Source organism: Equus quagga, chromosome 8 (genome assembly GCF_021613505.1).
Source record: "Equus quagga isolate Etosha38 chromosome 8, UCLA_HA_Equagga_1.0, whole genome shotgun sequence".
Classification (NCBI taxonomy): Eukaryota; Metazoa; Chordata; class Mammalia; order Perissodactyla; family Equidae; genus Equus; species Equus quagga.
The window spans coordinates 45,913,116-45,935,655 of NC_060274.1; the positions used below are offsets into that span (position 1 = coordinate 45,913,116).

General features: G+C 43.2%; 1 protein-coding gene across 10 annotated transcripts in view; it reads left to right on the forward strand.

Moving 5' to 3' along the window:
- The window catches only part of IKZF1 (IKAROS family zinc finger 1), a 120,971-nt gene that overhangs the window by 60,213 nt on the left and 38,218 nt on the right, over positions 1-22,540 (forward strand). For 4 of the 10 annotated variants that reach the window (XM_046669410.1, XM_046669407.1, XM_046669409.1 and 1 more), the window contains exons 4-7: positions 66-125; positions 8,170-8,430; positions 14,230-14,397; positions 18,750-18,875. In XM_046669410.1, the coding sequence (XP_046525366.1) occupies positions 66-125; positions 8,170-8,430; positions 14,230-14,397; positions 18,750-18,875 (615 nt within the window). The remainder of the gene's footprint in view (positions 1-65; positions 126-8,169; positions 8,431-14,229; positions 14,398-18,749; positions 18,876-22,540) is intronic. The other 6 variants (XM_046669415.1, XM_046669416.1, XM_046669412.1 and 3 more) reach the window with 5 other exon arrangements.

A 22,540-nucleotide genomic window follows, 5' to 3' on the forward strand; every position in this document is an offset into this window, starting at 1 on the left:
AATTCTTACTATATCTCTCAAACGGTATCACAACCCAGCTTTCTTTTTTGCCTTCTTTATTGCAGTTACATATGGGGCTGATGGCTTTAGGGATTTTCATGCAATAATTCCCAAATCTTTCTCTCGTAAGTATATGCTTTGCTTCTAGAAAACAGAAACGCATGTTCATTTCATGTTCGGTTTCCATAGTGTAAATACTGTGAATGCATGTTTTTTCATCACCTTCCTTCATACTTGCAAAATGAGATAAATTAAATTTTGACATTCTGTTCCTTAAACATCTACCATCAGGGACATCATTTCTATAATAAAGGATATATGTAACATTTTAGACTGTTGAAAGATGTACTGTGGGCCGTGCCTTTTGTGGTGGCAGTAGAGTAATAGTTTACTACCTTTAGGTAGAAATAACAGTAGTATTAATACAATTGTTACTCTACTAATGGTGTTAACAGTTTTGTTACTAATATTATGATTATCTCCTTCTTATTGAGTATGATGATAAAATAGCCAGACTTTCTGTCACCGTTAAACAACCCAACATGTTTTCAAGATAATTTTTACAATTTTGTAGGACAGTAAAAAGATACATACTCTCCTTCTGTTGCTCTGAAGTATTAATTTCAGAACTGAGAAGAGAAAAATCGCAGGGCGTCGAGGCCGTTAGTCTGTGGTGCCTTGTTGCCTGAGCAAACCCACTTAGTACTTCATGTGTGCAGGACATTCCTGATCTGAGCCGTTAAACCAAAAGCAGATGTTAATTTCATTTTTCATTTTTAGGTATTGAGAGATGATAAATGATAAATATATTGGGGCAACATTCTTGAAGGAGTATTTTAAGGAATGGAGAGTGCTTTTTAAAAATGTACAGAGAGCTGAATATTTAAAGTGATACAGGCTGGTTGTCCCCTTAGGACTTAAATCTTCAGAGTTTGTATTAGGAAATTTTCTACTGCAAAACAACATCAGAACATAGGTTGTGCTTGTTAAATACTGTAACAATTATTAATACAGGCTCTGATCTAACAAGTGTCAGTAGCAGAGATAGGTTTCTGATATCCTGGTTATCAAAAACTCTTTGATATCTAAAGGATTTCACAGTGTCCATCTAAGTATAGCCCTCTGCTCACCGCCTAGATTGGCTGCCTTCCCAGTACGTCTATAAGAGTTATAGACGTCTTTCTCCTACTCACGTTCCTTTGATTCAACTTTAAAATAATAGCTTGATATCTCTTTCTGGGAAATATTCATGTATGTATATGTAAATGTGTGTATATATGTATATGTATGCCTACATGATTATATGAAACATGGTGGTACTAGGACAGAGAAATAACATTAATTTTGAGATTAACAATCACATCATTAAAATGCTGAAGAGCCAAATGCACATAAGAGTAAGGTAATGCATTCAAAGGCATGTTTGCAGCAAATCTGAGTAAGATTTAGGCGCAAGTATATTGTAATGTTGAAGCAGAGCCTTTGGTGAAGACTTCAGTATGTAAAAACTTGCAGCATATAAAGATATATGATGCTTGGAAATTTTATAAGATAGATGATATACGTTTTGATACACTTCCTGTCTATATATTTATACAAATGCGTTCACAAAGTATTAGCATCTCTCTCTTTTTCTTCCCTAACCCTTCCCATGTACCCAAATTGGAAGTATCCTCCTCACACAAATAGCTGTTGATCTTGACTTCACCAGCACTGCAACCCAGCTGTTCTGAGCCAACATCACCACCTAGTGGTCATCATAGAGAATTGTCCTCCTCACCCCTCACCACCTCTTTTCTTCCTTAAGAATGAAAAATATAAGCTATTTGATGGCCTCTGCCTCCTCTGTCCCAATTTGTGCCCTTAGTTGCCTGAGGAAAATGTAAATATGCTTATAACTTTTTTTTCCACACTCTTCCTCTTTTCTTTCTCCCTGACTTCATTCCATTTAAAGGCCTAAAACATCAAATAAGGATAAAAATACTTCTAATCATGCATCTTGACAAGAAAAAAAAAACCGTACATTTTAAATGATATCAGTTATAATAAATGGTTTCGTTAACCTTAAAAACCCTTAAAAGTTTTCATAAATCTCTTTAGGAAGCAGCGCACAAGCATCTACATTATCTCCTCTTTATTTTTTATATGTATTTGTATATCAAATTTTCATTTAATTTTCCTCATTCAAGATGTATCTTAAATTGTTTTTTTAAAAGATTGGCCCTGAGCTAACATCTCTTGGCCATCTTTTTTTTTTTTCCTTCCTCTCCCCAGAGCCCCCCAGTATATAGTTGAATATTCTACTTGTAGGTCCTTCTAGTTCTGCTTTGAGACACCAGCTCAGCGTGGCCCGATGAGCGGTGCTAGGTCTGTGCCCAAGATCCGAACAGTGAAAGCCTGGGCCGCCAAAGCAGAGCACACAAACTTAACCACTCGACCATGGGGCCGGCCCCTTAAATAAATTCCATTTGATTTTTACTTGCTAGTCACCAGTTGCAGGAATATTTCTGCCTTCCATTTTTCATTTAAAATATTGAGCATTTCAAGCTTGCATGGCCCAAACTCATGCTATAGTGACGATTCGGGATATCTTTTCAGTGGAAAAATGGAGTCTGAGTAGCAAACATTTACCTTACCAGTAAAGATAAAGACATGTTCTGAAAGAGAAAAGCCGATGAAGAGGAGACCTAACGCCTTTGTGAGGTGGGGACTGCCACTGCGCATTCTACCTTTGCATTAAAATGCATTAATCATTCATGAGCACACACAGTGCTTGGCAGCAGATCCCAGCCTCTTGGCCCTGTTGACCCTGAGTTCCCTGGATTCCAGGTTCTTCAGCGCTAAGCTTGTCTCTATGCTAAAGTCTGCCTTCCGTTCAGGGGGTTGGGGGTCTCTCTCAAGACTGTTGTCTTACTAATAACAGAGTAGGCCTCTAAAATATGTAGCAGTAAGATTTTAGTTTTCCCTAAGTTGAAAGAGCATCTAGGAAAGAAAGGAGCTTTGACTCGGGGTTTGAAGACATCCGCTCTTAATGTAAGTCACATTTATTAAGTAATAAAATTGGGCCCCTGCCCATTAGCCCTCGGTAGTTGGTGAAAGAGCTATAGGGTTAGCCCTGAGCCAGAGTGTTCCCGGGTGAAAAAATGCCCAAGTCTCCATTTCACGTTCTATATTTAATTGGTTCAGTTCAGCACTTTACTGAGTTCGACATTTTTCTAAATGGTGGAGGGATGGAGTTACAAAATATTTATAAGTATAATCCTTATGTTCAGAGGAGTATAACATTTCATAGAAACCATACTGCAGCTAAGCAGTTCCGGCTCCAAGGAGATGGAGCAGATGGAGTGATTTAGGGATTCAGAGAAGGGTAGGCCAGTCAGCAGGAGCCCTGGTTAGCTCTCCATAGAGACAACATCCGTGGGGCGGACCACAATACAATAAATGCAAATTAGGAGAGACCAACAATTTCCTGGAATTGATTATGGGGCGGGTCTGATCTGCACCATTCAAGGAGTGCCAGTAATGAAGAAAACGAAAGGACTGGCCATGCGGCATTCTCAAGAGAGTAAAGTAACAGTCTTGCATATCCCTTTGGGTGGGCTCCAGTTGGATTGAAACTTCCGGAAATGGACAGCTTAAATAAATGCTAGTCATCCATTCCCCAACTCCCCCTTCACTAGTTGAAGCGTCTGCTGGTGCCATTGACTTCTGCAGGCTTGGGGAATTCAAAATAACAGGGCCACAAACACTCATACAGACCCGCTGAGCCTCCCTCACAAGTGCATATAGAGGTGCAGGAACAGCCCTCCACAGAAGTGTGCATCCCTTCCGGCTCCCTAAGTGACAACCTGCCCACAGAAGGAGCCCACCAGCCTTGGTGCCCACAAGCTCCACGCATCACCCCTCTGCTCCTCTGTGCTGGGTGGGGGCCTCTCGGGGCGAGGAAGGAGCTCCTCTCTTGGAGGAACCTCTGATCCCTCTGTGTCTCTCCTCGTGCCTTCTCTTCGCTCAGCAGCCAGACCAGGAAGTGCTGGTCCTGTTTGCTCAAGGAGCTTGAGGAGGCATCTCAGCTGGAAGTTTCTCTGAGCCCAGCATGTCCAGTCCTGTCGACGTCCCCATAGGAATTGGTTTCAGTCCCTCACTCACTTCCTTATTTCTGACCCACTCCAGTCTGTGCTTGCCCTTTTTAAAGGAGGTATGTGCCATGGCCAGTGCAAGGGACTCCAGATTGCAATTAACGCAAGACCCCAAGACTGTTTCTTCTGTTTTCGTTTTTCTGGCACATCACTAATGGAACTTACCATCAGCTAAAACCCCAGAAGACTTTGTCACACTTACCCAAGTCAAGACAAGATGCCCTATCCTGAGCTTGTGTTTTTAAAATGTGCATTTTAACTTAAGTGGACCTGACGTTTATATCTATTAGATTTCAACTTTTGAAATCCAGTCTGTGGTTGCCATTTATTAAGATAGTTTCATCCCCGATTTCTGTCATCTACAAAAATAATAAGCATGTTGCCTGTATTCTCCTCCTAGCCAGATGAGAGCCCCTGTTTTCATGGACACCCTCCTCAGGTGGGCAGAAATCTCTCCATCTCTTCTATGAGGCCAGCACCCAGTTTGCATTTGTCCACGAAGAGATGAGAACCTTTCCCCCGTATTTAGAGACAGTTCACACGTCTGACGTGCCCCATGGCTGACAATGTTGCCCTCTTTGTTCTCTCAGATCCCCCTGACCCCCATGTTCATCCTTTCCCTCTCTTTGTCCCCACAGACCTTTCCTGTCATAATGTGACCTAGAATTTGTCCCCAGAGTGCTCGCAAGCTTCCATCTCTAAAACGCTGAGCATCTGCCGTCTGACTCCTATTTCGAAATGTGTCTGGCGCTCACTTATATGGAGCCCTCTGTCCAGGTCTCGTTCTTTGTGGTTCCTTTTCCTTGCCACAGTGACGTGGGGGTATTGTTTGCATACTTTTTTCAGAAACCTAGGACATCACAGAATCCTGAATTTTATTATTTGAGCTTTGCCTATTCTGGAACTGATGTACCTGGGGATCCACAATGATCTCAAGATAATTTATGATAAGCTTTCATGCCCTTTAAGCCTCCTGGTTTTTTTATTCTGTTACACTTCTCAGAGTAAATCTCACCTGGCATGATAATGACAAAATCCCACCTTCAAGAACCACTGGTCAAATTAGCGACTGGTCTCAAGTCTTCTGGCTTGAGGACCGCTGTGGTGTTTAAGGCAACACCCATCCCATGCCTTCGTCTCCTGCTGTCCCCGTCATCTTCCCTCCTGACACAGCTTGGCCTCCTCTGTAAGCAGCCTGCAAGCTCCTGATGTCAGAACCCTAAAGGTCACCCCCATGCTTTCCTGCCCTTCTGCTCCTCCCCAGGAAGGGACCACATTGTCGTCAACAGCCCAAGCCACAGAGTATACCAGAGCGTGGCACAAATACCTGTCTTTCTTAATAAAACAGAACAGGTGGGAGTTTCTGGAAAGTGCAATATGTGTATCCTTGGGAAAGCAAGAGTCAGTTCTCTTTAACTGGTTGCCTCAAAATTTATGAAATGGAGCCACGTGGAGGAGCATGCTAAGGGGATTATCCCAGCCCTTGTTCATCTGTGTGGGCTCCTTCTTCCAGCCATGGGTGCCCTTGACCTACACCCTGTGCTTCAGCCCTCTGTCTCAGCTCCAGTGGTTGGAGAACTTGCCACGCCAGCAATAATTTGTTCCACTGTGCTCTGGAATGCCCCGATCTCATTAAAACAGACAAATGAACAAACAAAAAAATGAGATGGATGGTTAAAATTAGTCCCAGGTTAAAGAGTTGAGAGGTCGTTGAAGCTTTATTGTCGTGTTTCCAGAGCACTTGGTTCAGAACCTGGTCGGCAATGAGCCCCAGTGAATCAGTTTCCACCTGAAAAGGTAAACACACATACCTGGGAGCACCACTTCCAGAGAGTTCAGACGTCAGAAAGCACACTCAGCTCCCCTGCTGGTCTCGTCTCCCACACGCACCGTGTCAGTAGGACTCCATCCCTTGGCTTTGGCGGCTGGGAGAAGTCATCAGGAGGCTGCTGGGATGCGGGGGCTTCTCAGTCTCTGCTCTTTGGAATCTTGTAGGCAGGCGCATTTGGGGACTGGCTTTCTCGGGATGGTCCTGCCAGGATCTGTAGGGAAGAGACACTGCCTTATTTCTGGGATCTCAAAGTCCACAATGACAGTTGTGGCCCATGTTCTAGCTAATTCATTCCATTCACTTATTTGTTTGTAAGTCTTTCTCCAAAGAGCTAATGGGAAAACCTTGGCAGTATAGTGGTTAGGAATGTGGGCACTGGAGCCAGGCTGCCTGCAGTACCTCCCAGCTCTGCCACTTGCTAGCTGTGTGACCTTAGGCAAGCTGTTCAACCTCTCTGTGCCTGAGCTTCTTCAATTATAAATTAGGATAATAATAGTAACTCCCTTATTGTGTTGTCGCAAGAGTTAAATGCTACAGTGCACTTAAATTGCTGTGTGCCTTGGTAAGTGCCGTGAACATTATTGGGGTGAGACAGAACCCCCCTCCAGGTTATGGCTCTATTGGGAATGGGCTTCCCCTTGCCATGCCCAGTCACTCTCCTGAGCTAACTTCCCATCTGTTTACCCACTAAATCCTCACAACGTCCCTGTTAGGCCAATGCTGATAGTTCCTGTTTTTGCGGATGAGGAAACCAGGACACAGAGAAGTTACATGACTCGCTCAAGCTCTCAGAGCTTATGAAGAGTGGAGATGGGATTCCAAACCAGGAATTTTGATTTTGGAGTCTGGGCTCTAGATTTCCAAATCAAGAGGAATGTGTTGAATACAATAAACTTGGAGTGTTATTCACCAAGCTGACTGTTTAGAATGGTTGTTCTCAGACTTGGGTGTACGGACGATCCCCTGGAGGGCCCATGAAGACAGGCAGTGCTGGGCCATGCCCACCTCGCCCCCGTGTCTGGTTCAATGGGTATGAGATGGACTCAAGAACTTGCTCTTCCAACAAGTCCTCAGGTGCTGTTAATGATGCTGGTCCAGGGGCGAAACTTTGAGAACCACTCATTCAAAACATCTGTCAAAGATTTTGTAGTCATGATTGTCATCTATCTCAGTGATCATTTTATTTAGCAAAATTTACCTACATCCTCTTATTAATCTGTAGAGACTATAATGAAAATGATGGGTCTTGGTGTAAGAGCATTTTCTCCTGGTCGTTACAGTGTTGGAGTCATCCATTCACATCAGTCAGCGTTTCAGCGGAATACACGCAAAATGTGTCTTATTTTCTTTACCAAGAAAAATATGCAAGTGACATAAATAATTACCCTAAATGTGACTTAAAGGAAATGATAATGCAGAGTAAGTAGTGGTTATTGTAGTCATTAGCACCAGCGCTTCACCACCCCTCCCCCCACGCATCTTTCCCTTTGAAAAGCCGTTCTAGATCTCTGACATTCACACACTATCACAACCCACCCTTAGGCAGTTGGAAGAAATGTAAAAAATTATGCTTCTACTTCAGGACACAGGTTTTATTATTATTGTGAAATAACAAGGAGTTAGAATGATCCTATTCCAAAGAAACAAACAAAAATCTTTAAGGAATCTGTGGTCAGAAATCTGAGCAAGTATTTGCTGGTTTTATCCCAAAGTTTATTGATATATGAAATAGGGAAAGTTAGCATTGTAAGTAGGAGACTTTTTCAGGCTTAACTAATTGTGAGGGATTTTAACAAACCAGGTCACACCCCCTCAGGAGCCGGATTATGTGATCAACACTCCCCTTCAGGTGTGAGGGTAGGATTCAGCCTCAGCTCACTCCGGAGGTGCCACAGGCTGTCCCTGTGGATCCCACTGTGTGAGAATTTATAAATAGCTATTTCGTGCATTTTCAACACTGCCATTCGGACCTATGGAGAGGGCAGGCAGATCACCCCAGACCTGCCATGCTTCCTCGGGCGTGCCCTCGAGGCCCTGTAGGCCACACGTCTGAAGCTCAGAGCTCTGTCCCTGGGGTAGAAGCTGCGAAGAACCTTCTATTGAGGAGCTCTCCGCTTCTAGTTGGTTGTCTTTTTGCTGCTGTGTTGTTCTGTTTTGTTTTTTGCGATGACACTGAGTGGCACCCTGTATTATTTCTTTCAGCCAGTAATGTTAAAGTAGAGACTCAGAGTGATGAAGAGAATGGGCGTGCCTGTGAAATGAATGGGGAAGAATGTGCGGAGGATTTACGAATGATTGATGCCTCAGGAGAGAAAATGAATGGCTCCCACAGTGGCCAAGGCAACAAAACTTTGTCAGGAGCTGGAGGCATTCGACTTCCTAACGGCAAACTAAAGTGTGATGTCTGTGGGATAATTTGCATCGGCCCCAATGTGCTCATGGTCCACAAAAGAAGCCACACTGGTAAGGCCTGGCATAGTTCCTCCTTTAATGGCCTGGAAAAGGTCTGTGGGGTGTTGCAGGAGAAATATATCCTGTCTTAGCTGACATTGCAGGAGAAAGATACCCTGTGTTAGTTGAGTGTTCTGAGCCTGTTTCAGATCGGCTGGCAGAGCTGCCGGGCTTCCTTGTCATAGCGGGGCGTAGCGTTCTCATTCTGGAACAGCATCCAAACGGACTTCTAAACATGCACCAATTTGACCTTATAAATTAAAGCAATAAAACAGAAAGGAAAAGTTAATAGCCTCACATGCAAGTTCCATCAAGGGCCTGAGGTCATGCCCCCTAAATAGGGGCAGTGGAGCAGTTAGACGGAAGGTGCCGAGTGGTTCACCCTTCAGAAAACAAGACAAAGCAAAACAGAAAGATCAATACACCAAAATGAACGCCTCAAATTTCCTACTGAGAAACCATGAGTAAAATACGCATTCGTTAGTATTCAAATTAACAGGGCTTGAGTTTTACAAACGTTAGTGAATTATGGAATAGCAGCAAAGTTTAGTCTTTCAGAAAGAATTTCAGATCAATTTTCAGATCGCTTACCCTCCAACAGGTGAGACTCTGAACAAGATTGATTGCCACTAGTTTTCATCTAAAATTGGTAAAGAATTTAATACCAAATCCCTGTCTATTAGAGGATTTTGAAGCATAAGCGAATATAATATTCTGTGTCCAACAAGGAAGGAATGAGGACAATCTAGTGCTGGGTGTCTGTGCTCAAGGTCCTGAGATGTTCTCACATTGAGGGGCGGGGAGTAGAGTCCTGGTCCGTCCCCCTCCATGCTCCCCAGTGCTCCCTCATGACAATTGACCAGCCACATATTTTTCCACCAAAACTGTCAAGTCACCACTAATGGCACTAGACAATCTTCAAAATACAGTATTAATGAGGATGCATTTTACCTTTAACTGTGTTCGTAAAGTGACTTTTTGAATTGAACAGAAACTTTACTGTTTTGCCCTAAGGCTGAGCAAAACACAATAAATTCACCAACTCTAGTGGTCACCGAAAGTTTAAACATAAAATGGAAACCCTGAGTCATCCTTGTCTAGGGGCTGGCACCAGTAGGTCATCATAAAGCCAGTATCTGCCACTGTACTCCACAGGAGAAAAACAAACCAATCAGAGGAAAAGCATGCTTTGGAGGCACAACAGATTTCATAAGATATCTCAGGGAAGTGAGAAAGGCGGCTTCAAAATCATGTGATTCTTACTTGGGGCCAAGAAATATATGATTATCAAAAATTAACAAGAATTCGGAAAATTTGTTGAGCAAAAAAACTGTCAGAGAATGCAGATCTTTGTGGAGCTGTGATTTTTATATCTGAATCAGGGCAGTTTCCAAAATGATGCCTTTTATCTGTAGTACATCTGGAAAATCATAAAATACGTTTATTTTCACTAAACATTCCTTTTCAATAAAAACGTAACTTCTAAAATTAAGCAAACTTGACTTTTCCTAACGTGTCCCTTAATTCTCACATTATCCAGGGAAATAAACCGATCACCTCCAGCCCTAAGTTAGGCTTGCCTGAGAGTCATCATGCTCTCCCCTTTTGCAATGAGGACCTTGAAGTGCATGCACTGGGACCCGTGGTAATACACTCCTGATAGAGGAGTGGACCTTCCTGCTAATTCATGTAAAACCTGACTATACAGTGAAAAGTCTTAGATAAATATTTGATAAATGAATCAAATTCTGGCATACTAAATTGCCAAAATATAATGACTGCCTGCCCTGATAAAAAGAATAATTGTGTTTAAAGAATAAACCTACCAAGGATAGATAGGCAGGGTAGCCCAGCCGTTTGCCTGGGAGAGGTAGCCCACCTCTCCCTACTAATAGCGGCTAAGTGCCAAGTGCACACCAACACAGAGCTCTCCACTCACAGAACAAGTAAATTCCAGAACTAGGGACATACACACCATCAGTTTTATAGTTCCTGCCTCGCCTTTCATTTAAAAACAGAACACCTGAAACAATGAACTTATGGATTGCCTTCATAATGCGTTTCCACTTGCATAAATATAGAGGGTCACAGGCAGATACAGAAATACACTGGCCAAACCAGGTTTGAGTAGCTGCACATGCTAGAAAGGTTTTCATTTTCCTAGGATCTGAGTGATATGTGTTAGAAAAGCATGCTTTGCTAACCACCGACTCTGCCCTGAAGTCTCTAACTTTAAACCATTTCTAGCGCAGTGCTTCTCAAACATTAAGGGCATATAAATCACTCGGGCATCCTGTGAAATTGCGGCCTCTGATTCAGACCCTGGAAGATCCTGGGGGTGCTGGAGCATGGACGCAGAGCACCTGTAGATAGTGGCACTGGTGCAGTGGAGTAGCAAACTAGACAGTCCCGTATCAGAGGGCTCTTCATCTGGGAGACTAGGTACCACCTAACAAATTTCCCCCAGGAAGCAGGACTTGCAAGTGCCCAGCACCGAGTTGAGCCAGCACACCAGGGCTTCCTTCCCTGGTAGACTGCAGGAGCAGTCTCCCCTGGTAGAACCCTCGCCTCTGCCCGTGTCACCCCCTCGGTGAGGTGCCGTTGGTGTCATTGTCTAAGTGGTTCGTTGATACCACCACCCCACTTCCCTAGTTTCACTGCTCAGTTTCATGTTTTTAATTCGAGTGTAGTAGTGATGGTTTTCCCGCCCACATCTCAGGGTAAATGTGAGAATTAGAGGGAAGAGTGGTCTGAAGGAATCATGAACCGCAGGGAAACACGGCCACGTAAATGTGCAGCATTATTCCTAATGATGAGATTTTTAAACAATCAAGATCAAGATGAGTGTCTGAATTACGGTTGTTCCGTATGGTCCTGTGCCTACTCTGTTCCCACCTGTGAGGAGAGAAGGCACTGTCACTGTGCTGCATAACAGCATGGAACTGGAATGCTGCTCCAAGGTGTGGTGGCAATAGGCCCACGTCAATTCTTGCAGTTTAGGTATATTTTTTAATTCTCCTTCTGATATACCCTCAGAAATTTTATAATGTAGGCATCCATGAAGACTTTCTTTTTTACCCAATTAAGTTATTTAAAAAGGCTCAAACATTCTTACAGAATCCCTGAAATGGCCCATCTATAGAGTCACTGGGATTAAAAACTAAATTTTGAATTAATGATGTTAAAGTCCTCATCTCGATTAAATAAAAGACAATACAACCTTGGAGAAACTTGATCTTACTTAGCTACAATAAGCAAGCTATTGACCTGCAGAAGAGAAGTGATTGACATTGGCCAACAGAACACAAAATGACGTGGGCCGTATTCTATCTTCCAGCTCCGGAGTCATCTCCCTTTCCTGTCAACACCTCCAAAGGGACACTGCCTTGAGTTGGACACTCTGTGTTGTCGCTTCAGGGAACACTTTCTTCAGGAGTCCCCATTCCCTCCCTGTGTTACATATTCGTGCAAGCACTGACAATAAGAAACAAATAGATTTCCAGGAAAGCTTGCCAGCAGGATTAAGACACCAGGCACAACAGGACACACGAGAACTATTGATTCAAAGTAGAAGACAGATTTCACTCTTGAAGAAACGGCCTCCTTCCTGCCCTGTTCTGAGAAAGGATGTGGCTGTAATGATCTGTCCTTTCTATCTCAGCTGACTTGCTGCTCTTTCCAAGACATTGGCTCCACTGCAGGGTCCTACCTGGGTTTTCCCTCCAGGATTCAGACCTGAGTAGAAGCAAAGAGTTCTAGCACCTGCTCAGTGTGGAAGGGGTACTTCACACAGCGTAGGGTTGGGCTCACTATCTTTGGGTCACAACAGAACACATTCGTGTCACCAGGAGTGTTGTGCCTCCTTATCATAAGCATTTTTATGGCATGAGATCTCCCAACTGTCTTTCTGGAACACCCAGCCTGAGGGCCCCCCCTGTTAGAATGAGAACTGTGGTTGGAGGCATATTCTCCCCCACTCCTCAGGTCTCCCTGCACACAGTGACCACGTTACTTCTCTTTTTCCTTTTGCCCACTTGGAGTTGAACACACACATTCATGCACGTGTGTGCCATGAAAGCCCAGAAGGGTTTCTAATAGATGATTAAATGATCTCTGTCTATTGGACGCTCCTCGGGGCTACCTGCTACCAGCTATTTTAATCTCCTCATGCAATACAGGCTTGTAGCTCAGAGATCTAGTTATAGTTAGTTTCACCATTATCTTCCCACCTGCTTGACTTTAAATCCTTTCTCTGCTCAGCCAAGTCCAATCCAGACATAGACTTGGGAAAATACCGAATACATCCTGGTTAGTATCAGTATCCCTCCAATTGGTCTATAATTGAATTTGATTGTAAATTAGTTGCAATTTTTACAATAGCACATCTACGCTGCCCACTTAAAAATAAAAATGATGATAATCATTAAAATTCAGGTGCCGTACAAACTTTTAAATTTAATCTGGTGTAGATTTTGGTCGTGCCAGATATGCTTCTACTTAGTCGCTTTTGATAAGTGCTGCCTTGTTCGCCAAAATCATGTTACTCAATTAGGAAAATTGTTAAATATACGTTCTAATACATTCTTTTTTCCTAAGAGAAAGTTGTTAGTAGGAAGTATATTTTCATGGTATCTCAACACCAGATATCGCGGTCACCTACAGCTCTTCGTCTAAAAAAATGCATTTGTCTTCAAAAGAGCTTTAATGTTTACTTAAACGTGACAAATGGAGCACTCTTTTCTGTGAGCGCTGAGTGAAATCTTCATCGATTTAGATTCTCGGACCTATGACTGCTTGATAGCATGCCTCTTTCTCACAGATAGCTGCCTGTCCCTTTGTTGGATCCAGAATGGAGGGAACGCAGGCTGCCACACACAGGAGAGGTTCAGATGTTTCCGTAGTCACAGCTCCATAGTGCCACCCCCAGAAGAATTCCTAATAGCGACTAAATGCATCCCTTAGAAGATTCGTACTGCAAGGATAAGGTGTCTTCTGTGAATATAGACCAATAATAGCTTAAAGATTTTAGGATTTGCTAGGAAAGCAGAAAGCTAGAAACCTCAGTGCAGCTCTGATTCTGATGCCCTGCTGCAGCGAGATTCGGGACTTTTCTCTGGACGATGTGGAGCTTCCTTCACAGTTTCTTAACTTCTCATTTTATTCAATCTTTCTCCCTCTCCCGCTCTCTCCTCACACTCCCTCTGTCTGTCTCTCTCCTGATTTGCCTGTGTAGGGACAGACAGGTAATGGAGAAGAAATTGAAAGGGAGGATACAGGGAAAATGTAAATGAAAAGAAGTTATTATAACTGTTATAATGAAGTGCCTTTCATTTAAATATAAGAATGTAACGCTGAAATGAACTTGTGATCCTGAAATGCATTTTTAATGAGTTTCCTTTTTATTTTGCTGCTTCAGTGGCATATTTTAAAGACCCTTTGAAAAAAGCCACATTAAAAACCCCACCAAATGCCACAACACGCAAAATTGGATATTGGTTTATTCCAAAACTGCTGATCAGGAAGAGTGGCTCTTCATCACAAAATGTTGCAGTCACTTTATTTAAATGAGTTTGAATTTGCATTGTGATGTGCCATTCTGATTTAGGAAAAAAAAATTAGATTTTCAGATCAAATTGACCCAACCAGTGAAGCGTTAAGGAGCTGGCAGGTTTAGTCTGAAAGCCTCATGTTCTATCAAACCTGCAGCCGGTGGAAGTCACCGGGCCCCGTGGGAAACAACTTTCTTGCCGAGTCCCCCTCTTGTCTCGGCGCCGAGTTTTGTCTCACCGACTGCCCCTCCTCTCCTCCCAGGAGAACGGCCTTTCCAGTGCAATCAGTGTGGGGCCTCCTTCACTCAGAAAGGCAACCTGCTCCGGCACATCAAGTTACACTCCGGGGAGAAGCCCTTCAAGTGCCACCTCTGCAACTACGCATGCCGCCGGAGGGATGCCCTCACAGGCCACCTGAGGACGCACTCTGGTAGGTGCTCTGGGCAAAGGCCCAGGCTCTGAGGGACTCGGAGGCCACCCAGGTGTCCCAGGGCCCCACGTCGCATGTGCACAGGAGCCCTCCTTCTTGGCTGGCCTGATCCCAGGGCACAGCCCTCCGTCGGGGATTGGCTGCCACTGACTGTGCCATCGGTCTCCCCCTCTCTCCCTTGTATTCTCTGATTTTCCACTGAGACAGAGGAGGTGGGTGGGGAAATCACACACACAGAAGTCTCACCTTAGAGTATTTCAAGAGAGGCCTCCTCATCCCGTTTTGTCAGGTAAGTGCGGTTTTTTTAAAAGGCTTTTGCCAGCTGGACTTGTACTGAGTGTGCTGCTGTGCCCGAACAGCTTCCAGATGCATTTCTTTATGTCAGTTGTTAAGCCACACTTATTACGGTTTCACACAGTGTTTCAGTGGCGATCATTGGGATAGTTTTCTTTGGAAAGGTGATAGATACAATGGTTCAGGGCCTGCCGTTATCTGTTCTGAGTGGGTGGATGCCTGTTACCTGAGGACACACCACCCCAACTGGGCCCGAGTGTCACTCTCACACCAGAAGCCAGTGGAGGCCTCGGTTGGAGAGGCCAGTTTGGAGCTCTTACCAGCTTCTAATAAATGCATCCCAAATAATCCAGAGTCTCAGCTAGATCATGATTAGCATGAACACCCAACAATTCTTGAAACATTCCCAACCTGTGAAGCACAAATCCGCCTTTGATTAGATTAGATCTTCTGCCTCCTGAGAAGTCTTCTTTGCTATCTCATTATCAAGTGGCCCCATAATCTTCCAGGTCAGAGGAAGAAAGTGTAGGGCCTGTGTGCTGTGCCGCGCATGCCATCCAGCAGGGATATTTGACGTAACACCCTGGGAGGCTCTGGGAGCGGGAGATGACGGGCCCTCACCTCTGCCCTCGTGGAGCTCACCGTCCAGACTATCTGGTTATCCTCGACTTCTGCTGAGCAGGGCGTTATGGGAAGGAAGAAGCTTCAGATCAGCTCCTTCCTGACATCCCCAAGGCAGCACTATAGGAGGCACCTCCCAGAGGAGGGGACGCCATGCCCTTGGGGAGGGTTCTCCTGGGTTCAGGCTGTCTCCCCTAAATGCGATGAGTGTAGTTAATATTGGGTTTTAGAGCCCTCTTCCTTGTGTCATTTCTTTGTCACGCATTTACTGAGCACCCCAGAGACAGGTGGGGTACAAGCGCCATGACACAGGCATTCAAGGGGATGGTGGGAGCACAGAGAGGGGACAGTAGGTCTTGGGCTGGGAGGTGTCAGGAGAGACTTCCGGTAGAAGGGGGAGCTTGAGTCGATGCCAAATGGTACGTTTCTAAAATTTACCTTCAGAGAAGTTCCAGATGAATGTGTAATTCTGTGAGTGATCCACATTTTAGCAAGTGTTGTCGAAATTTGGTCTTCTCCTGCAAGTGGTACCTGCAAGTTCATCCAGGACGCAAGAGGGAGATAAGTCACAGGGTCCTGGGAATGCTACTTCTCTCACGTGTTCAGCTAAGCCATCTCCTCTCATTCTGGTCTCATTTCTGATAGTCAGCATGGAGGAAGCTCCCAAAATGCTCCTAAGAAGAAAACTGTGATGACTTGGGTAAGCTTCCTAAAATCTTCCAAGAAAGGAGCTATACAGAGCCAAGGAGTTGCTCCTCCAATAGAGCGGGCAGGTCAGCAAGGGATAACGGAAGGGCCAATGCCACCACCTCCCCATCAGGGGCAGGATGTGTGCTCAGAGTTGGGGAGGGCTTTGCTGCGGGGGACAGGGAGAACAGATCCCCAAAGTGGGATGATGACAACGTGACAGTGAGCATTTTTAAATGTTTACATATGTTGATAATAAGGAGCATGTGTGTTGTCCCACCCAGAGGTGAAGGCATGCAAGGAACTAAATGACAAATTAGGTCTGAATAGGCTTCAGATGTGACAATTATATGGTTTGCATACAGTGCCTAGTCAGGGGATCTAGGACCAAGAAACTTCACATGTATCATTCATAAGGATCAAATAGACATCAACACAATTCACAGTAGTACCACATTGGGGTTAATAGGAAGCACAACTTCCCATGTAGGCAGAAAATACCAGGCTCGTCCTAAGTTTGGCACCAACCATATCATCGTAATCCCCAGATTCCTCTGACTTGCAACAGAAATCCCACTTGCGTGTCAGTCCTTAAAAGATGCTGCTCCTTTCTTTCCTGTTGTGAAGTTAAGAACATCTAATGCAGTATTTTAGGTTCTTCTGGCTCCATGCCTGTTTATGTCATTTGAGAGATGATGGTATCCTTCTCTAAGTATGGCTAATTTATTGAGTAATTATATATAACAGTGATAGACTTTAGACAGTTTATTTCTATTATGGACCCACTGATGAGCTAATAGATGATACCGTAGTGAGAAAACCATCATTGATCCAGGGCTGCTGGTGATTCTATCATCTGAAAGTACCATTGACATGTAGCTCTTGGAAAAGGCAGTGATTTAGGTTCTACAAGATAATTTCACTAGAGTGACATGAAGACTCAGCCTTTGTCTGCGAACTCAAGTGTTGCCACATTGGTTTCCATTGTGAAAGAGTCACTCTTCCATTCCACTGAAAACCATGATCAACTTTATAGCAACTGGTGGTGGCCGGAGGTTCCAAAGATCAACACGTCAGTGATGATGGAGCTATAGAATTTGTCCCATACTGATGACAAGAGGAGCTTGGGCAGTCCGGTAGGGTAGGGAAAGGATCCCCGTTCCTTCTTCGCTGTTTTTTCTGGAAGTTGCAAACATAGCTAGAGACTTTCTTTCCTGCAGAAGACTGGGCTGTGCTTCAAGATATACTTTAGTTCTTATGTTGCAGGGTTAAAATCAATCATATACTCAGAAAAATGGGTATTCAGACACCATGCCATATATATAGGAATTTGCTAAAGTTATGGCTTTTCAAGAAAGGATATTGAGTGGTTATCTGCATTATATTAATTTGTAAAGGCAGTACTCAATAAAATGTGCAATTTTAGGCAACATTGTATATTTCAACATTATTTACCTGATGTTAGGGATGCAACATTTTCTGCAGATAAAGAAAGATCCCTTTCTTCCTCTATTAAATGTTCCAGAAGTCAAATTTTGGTTTTCCTCTTAGTCGTTGTGAACCATAGCTTCTGTTCAACTAAGAAAGAGATTTAACCAATATAAACTTTGGTTGAACCATTTTACCAAACATTCCTATTTGGATGGTATTGATTTTTATATAATATTCTCAAATATGTGAAATCTAATAACATGAGAAGGAAGTAGAAGATTCTGGTCTTAGGATGGAAATTTACATTCCTTATATAAGTAAGTGAAGATCCTTTATCCATGTCATCTCTTAAAATGTTATCTATTAAAGTCTTTAAACTTAGATGTGATGCAAATTCATACTAGTCATCTTCTCCTAAAATACCGTTCAATAAAATTCAAGAAGAACTAAACTCATTGTATAGAACAGCACTGCTCCATACAGTACCCAATAGCCATATGTGGTATTTAAATTTTAATTTTAACCAATTAGAATTAAATAAAATTAAAACTTCAGTCCTCAGTGACACTGGCCATACTTCGAATGCTCAATACCCACACATTGCTGGTTGCCACCCTATTGAACACACAATGGCTACCATATTGGACAGCACAGATAGAGAACACTTCCGTCTTCATAGTAAATTCTGTTGGACAGGGCTGATCTGGAAGCCACACTATCCTTAAGTTCTTTGGGGAGGAAAACAGAACTTTTCTAAGTTAGAACAAGAAAATACATTTTGGAAATAAAATGTTTATCCACTCTAGTTTCCTAGAGACCTCAAAATATCCAGTTTAGCACTCTGGAATTGAATTCACTTTGGTTGCACTAGATCTGCGCCAGTGTCATGCCAAACCTGGCCCCCAGCAGAGACATGGACAAAAGAGTCCAACTTTAAGAGGTGAATCCAGATATTATCTAGCAACAGGGGCCCTTCCTCACGTCTCTGTCCAGTTGTTCAAATCCACATTCTAACACTGCGGTGGTTCGTTTCCTCCAGGTAAAGGACAGACTCCTGTGATTTAAGTAGGTGAGAATTTGATAGTCAGTACAGTGGACAAATTAAGAAGAAACAAGTCACAGGCGTTCTTAGTACAATCAAGGAAACCCCTGGGCATTAACATTTTTAAATTCAGTAATTTTGACTGAGTCCATAATGCTTTTAGCTCTCAAGAGTAGAATTTTTTTGACTTTTTGGTAATAATTGTATTGCATGCATTCCCATTACACCTAAGGCCGATATTTAATTGGGGTCTTGAACTCAATTGTGTTTTCTGCAGTTGGTAAACCTCACAAATGTGGATATTGTGGCCGAAGCTATAAACAGCGAAGCTCTTTAGAGGAACATAAAGAGCGCTGCCACAACTACTTGCAGAGCATGGGCCTTCCAGGCACGCTGTACCCAGGTAAGCGCTGAAGGCACGAGGCGAGCCTGGCACTGGCTCTCCCTCCCCAGCACGCGGCGAAGAAGGCCCCCTGCACGCAGCGCTGGGAGCACAACGCAGGCCTGCTGCGCCGCCGCCCTGGGATGGAGGGAAGTTTTTGCCCGCTAAAATCACACAGTTTCACTAGGAACACACTACACTTCCTTCCCTACTTTCCACGTCTTCATCCCACCAGAAATAGTTTGACCTTAAAACTCCTCCCTCTTGACATCTGGGGAAGCTTCTAAGATAGTAGTGACCCTTGAAAGTTCTGGGATTTTTTTGGGGGGGGGTATTTTTTTTAACCTGGAGTATCGATTGTTTCCTTGTGCCTAGTAATCAGAATAACATGTGAAGTCTTGCTTTAAAAACTGTTTTCATGAAGTTGATCAAATAAGGGCTTTCAGGCGGTGTTTCCATTCTTTGGCACCAGCATCTCCCTGGAACGAGGGAGTAAGCCTGACAGTTGACAGTATTGCGGGTGTCAGAGGATTCAAGGAAAAGTTGCTTTTTTCTTATGAGCTTTGATGCTTCTCTGTATATTGCATTACGAGATGGCACTTGACTCCAATCTTGGATAATGTAAAGTGAAAGATGGAAAGAGATAGTGCCGAAGGAGGCTGACCTTACTCAGAGGGACGGCAGTGTTATAAAAGGCACCTTTTTGACTTTTTAAGACATAAGAAATTGGCGAATAGATCAACTGAAGCTAACTTCGTTCAAAACACTGTTCATTTAGCAGTAGCACTGCAAAAATCATCATTGGACTGAGCAGTAGAAGTTAAATTAATAGTTCAGAATTTATTGAACCTTACCCGGCTTTCTGACCTTAATGAATGGTTCATAATGGAAAATCCACCAGGGAACACTCAGATTATTGTTTTCAAATTTTTAATTTTATTTTATTCTTTTATTGTGGTAAAATACACATGACGTAAAACTTACTATCTTAACCATTTTTAAGTGTACACTTCAGTAGTAGTAAGTACATTCAGGAATACTCAGATCGTTAATGCAAATGGGGGCAGGGGAAAGAATGGTCAGAATGAAGTCCTGAAAATCCAGTATCGTTGGCATCGAGAGGCAGCGTGTCACGTGGCCTGTGCTGTCTCCCCACCTACCTGCTGTCGATCTAGGGCTCACAGCTGATTTCTCTGGACCTTCATTTTCTTACCGGTAAAATGGGGAGATTCCATTAAGTTATTGTTTAGCTTTTATCAAAGTCTAAGGTCTATTTCTAGAATGGAAAGGTATTGAAGGTTAGTTTAAGAAAGGAAACTAGATATTAAAATAATAATAATTTATGAGTTATCAATTTGTGGCCAGACCCCAAGGTAGGAGATTAAGGGATGAGAGGAGAATTATAATAAAATAAAATGTAAATACTCAGATATTGTATTTTTCTGTGAAAAATAAATTGATGGGTCTTGGAAGTAAATACTTCTGATTAATGTTTAAATAAGCCGTTTATCCACTCAACAGATATTTACTTAGGACTTATCGGCAATACCAATCCCTATTGAATACAGTAATCTGAATTTCCCCTTAAAACTATACACATGGAATTGAGAAGACAAAATGGACAAGAGACATGGACAGAATCGATTGGTTTTCTCCACCGTTTTCATTGCTAAAGAAGCAGACCATGAAGTCACAGCAGGCTGAGACCTTCTTCCAGGGGACAACCAGCATCCCTTCACTGAAACCTGGGTTCTGGTTTCATCTCTAAATCTGTTTTTAAATATGACCCAGGGCTCGTCTCTTAAGTGGGAGTGATAATCCGTGTGTGGCCAACCTCTCGGAACTGCTCTGAGAGATGCCCGAGAGAAGGAGCAGATGTGAGAGCAGGGAGCAGAGACGTGCATCGTGCACTTCACTGAACATGCAAGTTCAGGTCTCCGAAGGATTCTCACCTGAAACCTAATTCTCCTCTGTTGGCTGCAGATGTCAGTGAGCTTGTCTGTCAGCGATACATATATTAAATCTTAACCCTGTGGTCAGAATCAATGTAATCCGAAAATGTTCATTTATTCCCTTTGGTGATTGGATTATTTGGGACACCACAGTGATGGCTTTATGCTCCTATCCCCAGGAGATAAGAAGGCTTCTCATGTGCAGTTAGTGCTGGTTGAAGGGAGTGTTGAGGGAATCCATAGGCAAACTTTAACCAAAGTCCTGCAAGACTACATCTGGGACACGGCGGGCAGGCAGGGGGCTGGGGGCCTTGGCCACTTAGCTTGCTGTGCATCTCCCATCTCCTGTCCTTCCCACACCCCGCAAGACCAGCTCCCATCAGAATTCAGAGGGACACCCAAGCAGCCTCTTGGCCCTCTAATCCCACTCAGGTTGGGGCCATTCCTTTGGATTAGGTCCAAACAAAGCCTATCTTATAAGATATAGAAAAGATTAATTTCTCTGAATATAATTGTATTTAGTAAAAGACTTCTTTGTCATCTGTTATAATTTCCTGATGTCTTTTCGGAAAACATAAGTTTCTCTTGAGCCTTAGGTGCACAAATTGTGTTAGATGCCCTTAAGGGAAGTACATCAAGGGTTGAATAGCCAGCGATCCTGGAGCTTTGGCCCCATTTGTCCCTCAGTGTGACAACTCTGAGGGTCCCAGAAGGTCTCGTGGCCTGTTGGAGTGGAAACCCCGCTAGAGGTGCTGTAGGCACCCTGGGCAGGCGCCAGTGCCCTACTTTGCAGGGAAGGACAGACACATAAGGAATTCTGCCAGTGCAACTGGACTTTAAGGGTTTTATGTGTCTCCCTGTATAAATCAGGGTGCGAGCTATTATTTTTGCCCATTAAATAAGAAACACACACTTCAGATGTTAAAAAATTACGTATAGCAACGATAGTAACAGATTTGAAATGTGTTTTCAAAGTGGCATTCCTAATAGCAATGACGACATAAAATACTTAGAAATAATTTTAGCAGGTAAATGCAGGACATAATTAAGAAAACTACAAAACCACACTGAGGCAAAAAAAAACATGGAAGATTGAAGAGGGAGAGAGGGCTGGACACTGGACACGTGTGTCCTCCCAAATCAAGGCATGGTTTTAACGTAACATTGGTTTGTAAATGTTATTGGACTATCATGAAGTGTCTCTGGAAAAATAAATGAGGGAATTGGCATTTTTTTAAAAGAAGAGTGATGTCCAGTGCTATATTAAAATGTAGCTATAATGTGGAACTCTTTGAAGAATAGACAGGCAAATCAATACTGGAAATGGATAAACTTCCGAAGAGCTGTGATAAGTCAGCATGTCGTATCTAAGAAAGGAGGGAGCACAGGAGGTGGGATTTAAATGGACTGTTCAGAAACGGTGTTAGAAGAATTGATTGGCTATTTGGAAGATAATCAGTTTACATTTTCAGCTCCTTATACATTAGGATAAATTGCAGGGAGATGAAGGAGTTAAATTTCCAAAAGTCTAACCATAAAGACTAGAATATAGATGAAATTATGCAGGATACAAAGTTGTATCTTCAATTATAGAAAGAAAGGGACAATAGAGAAAAATAAAGATCAACGAGAAATAGTCCCTGCATCAATATTTACCTCCACAATTTCTAGATTTTCTCCAGTGTGCAGGTGTTAAACGATTTTCTCAACTGCTGTGTGTTCAGGGATCAGAGC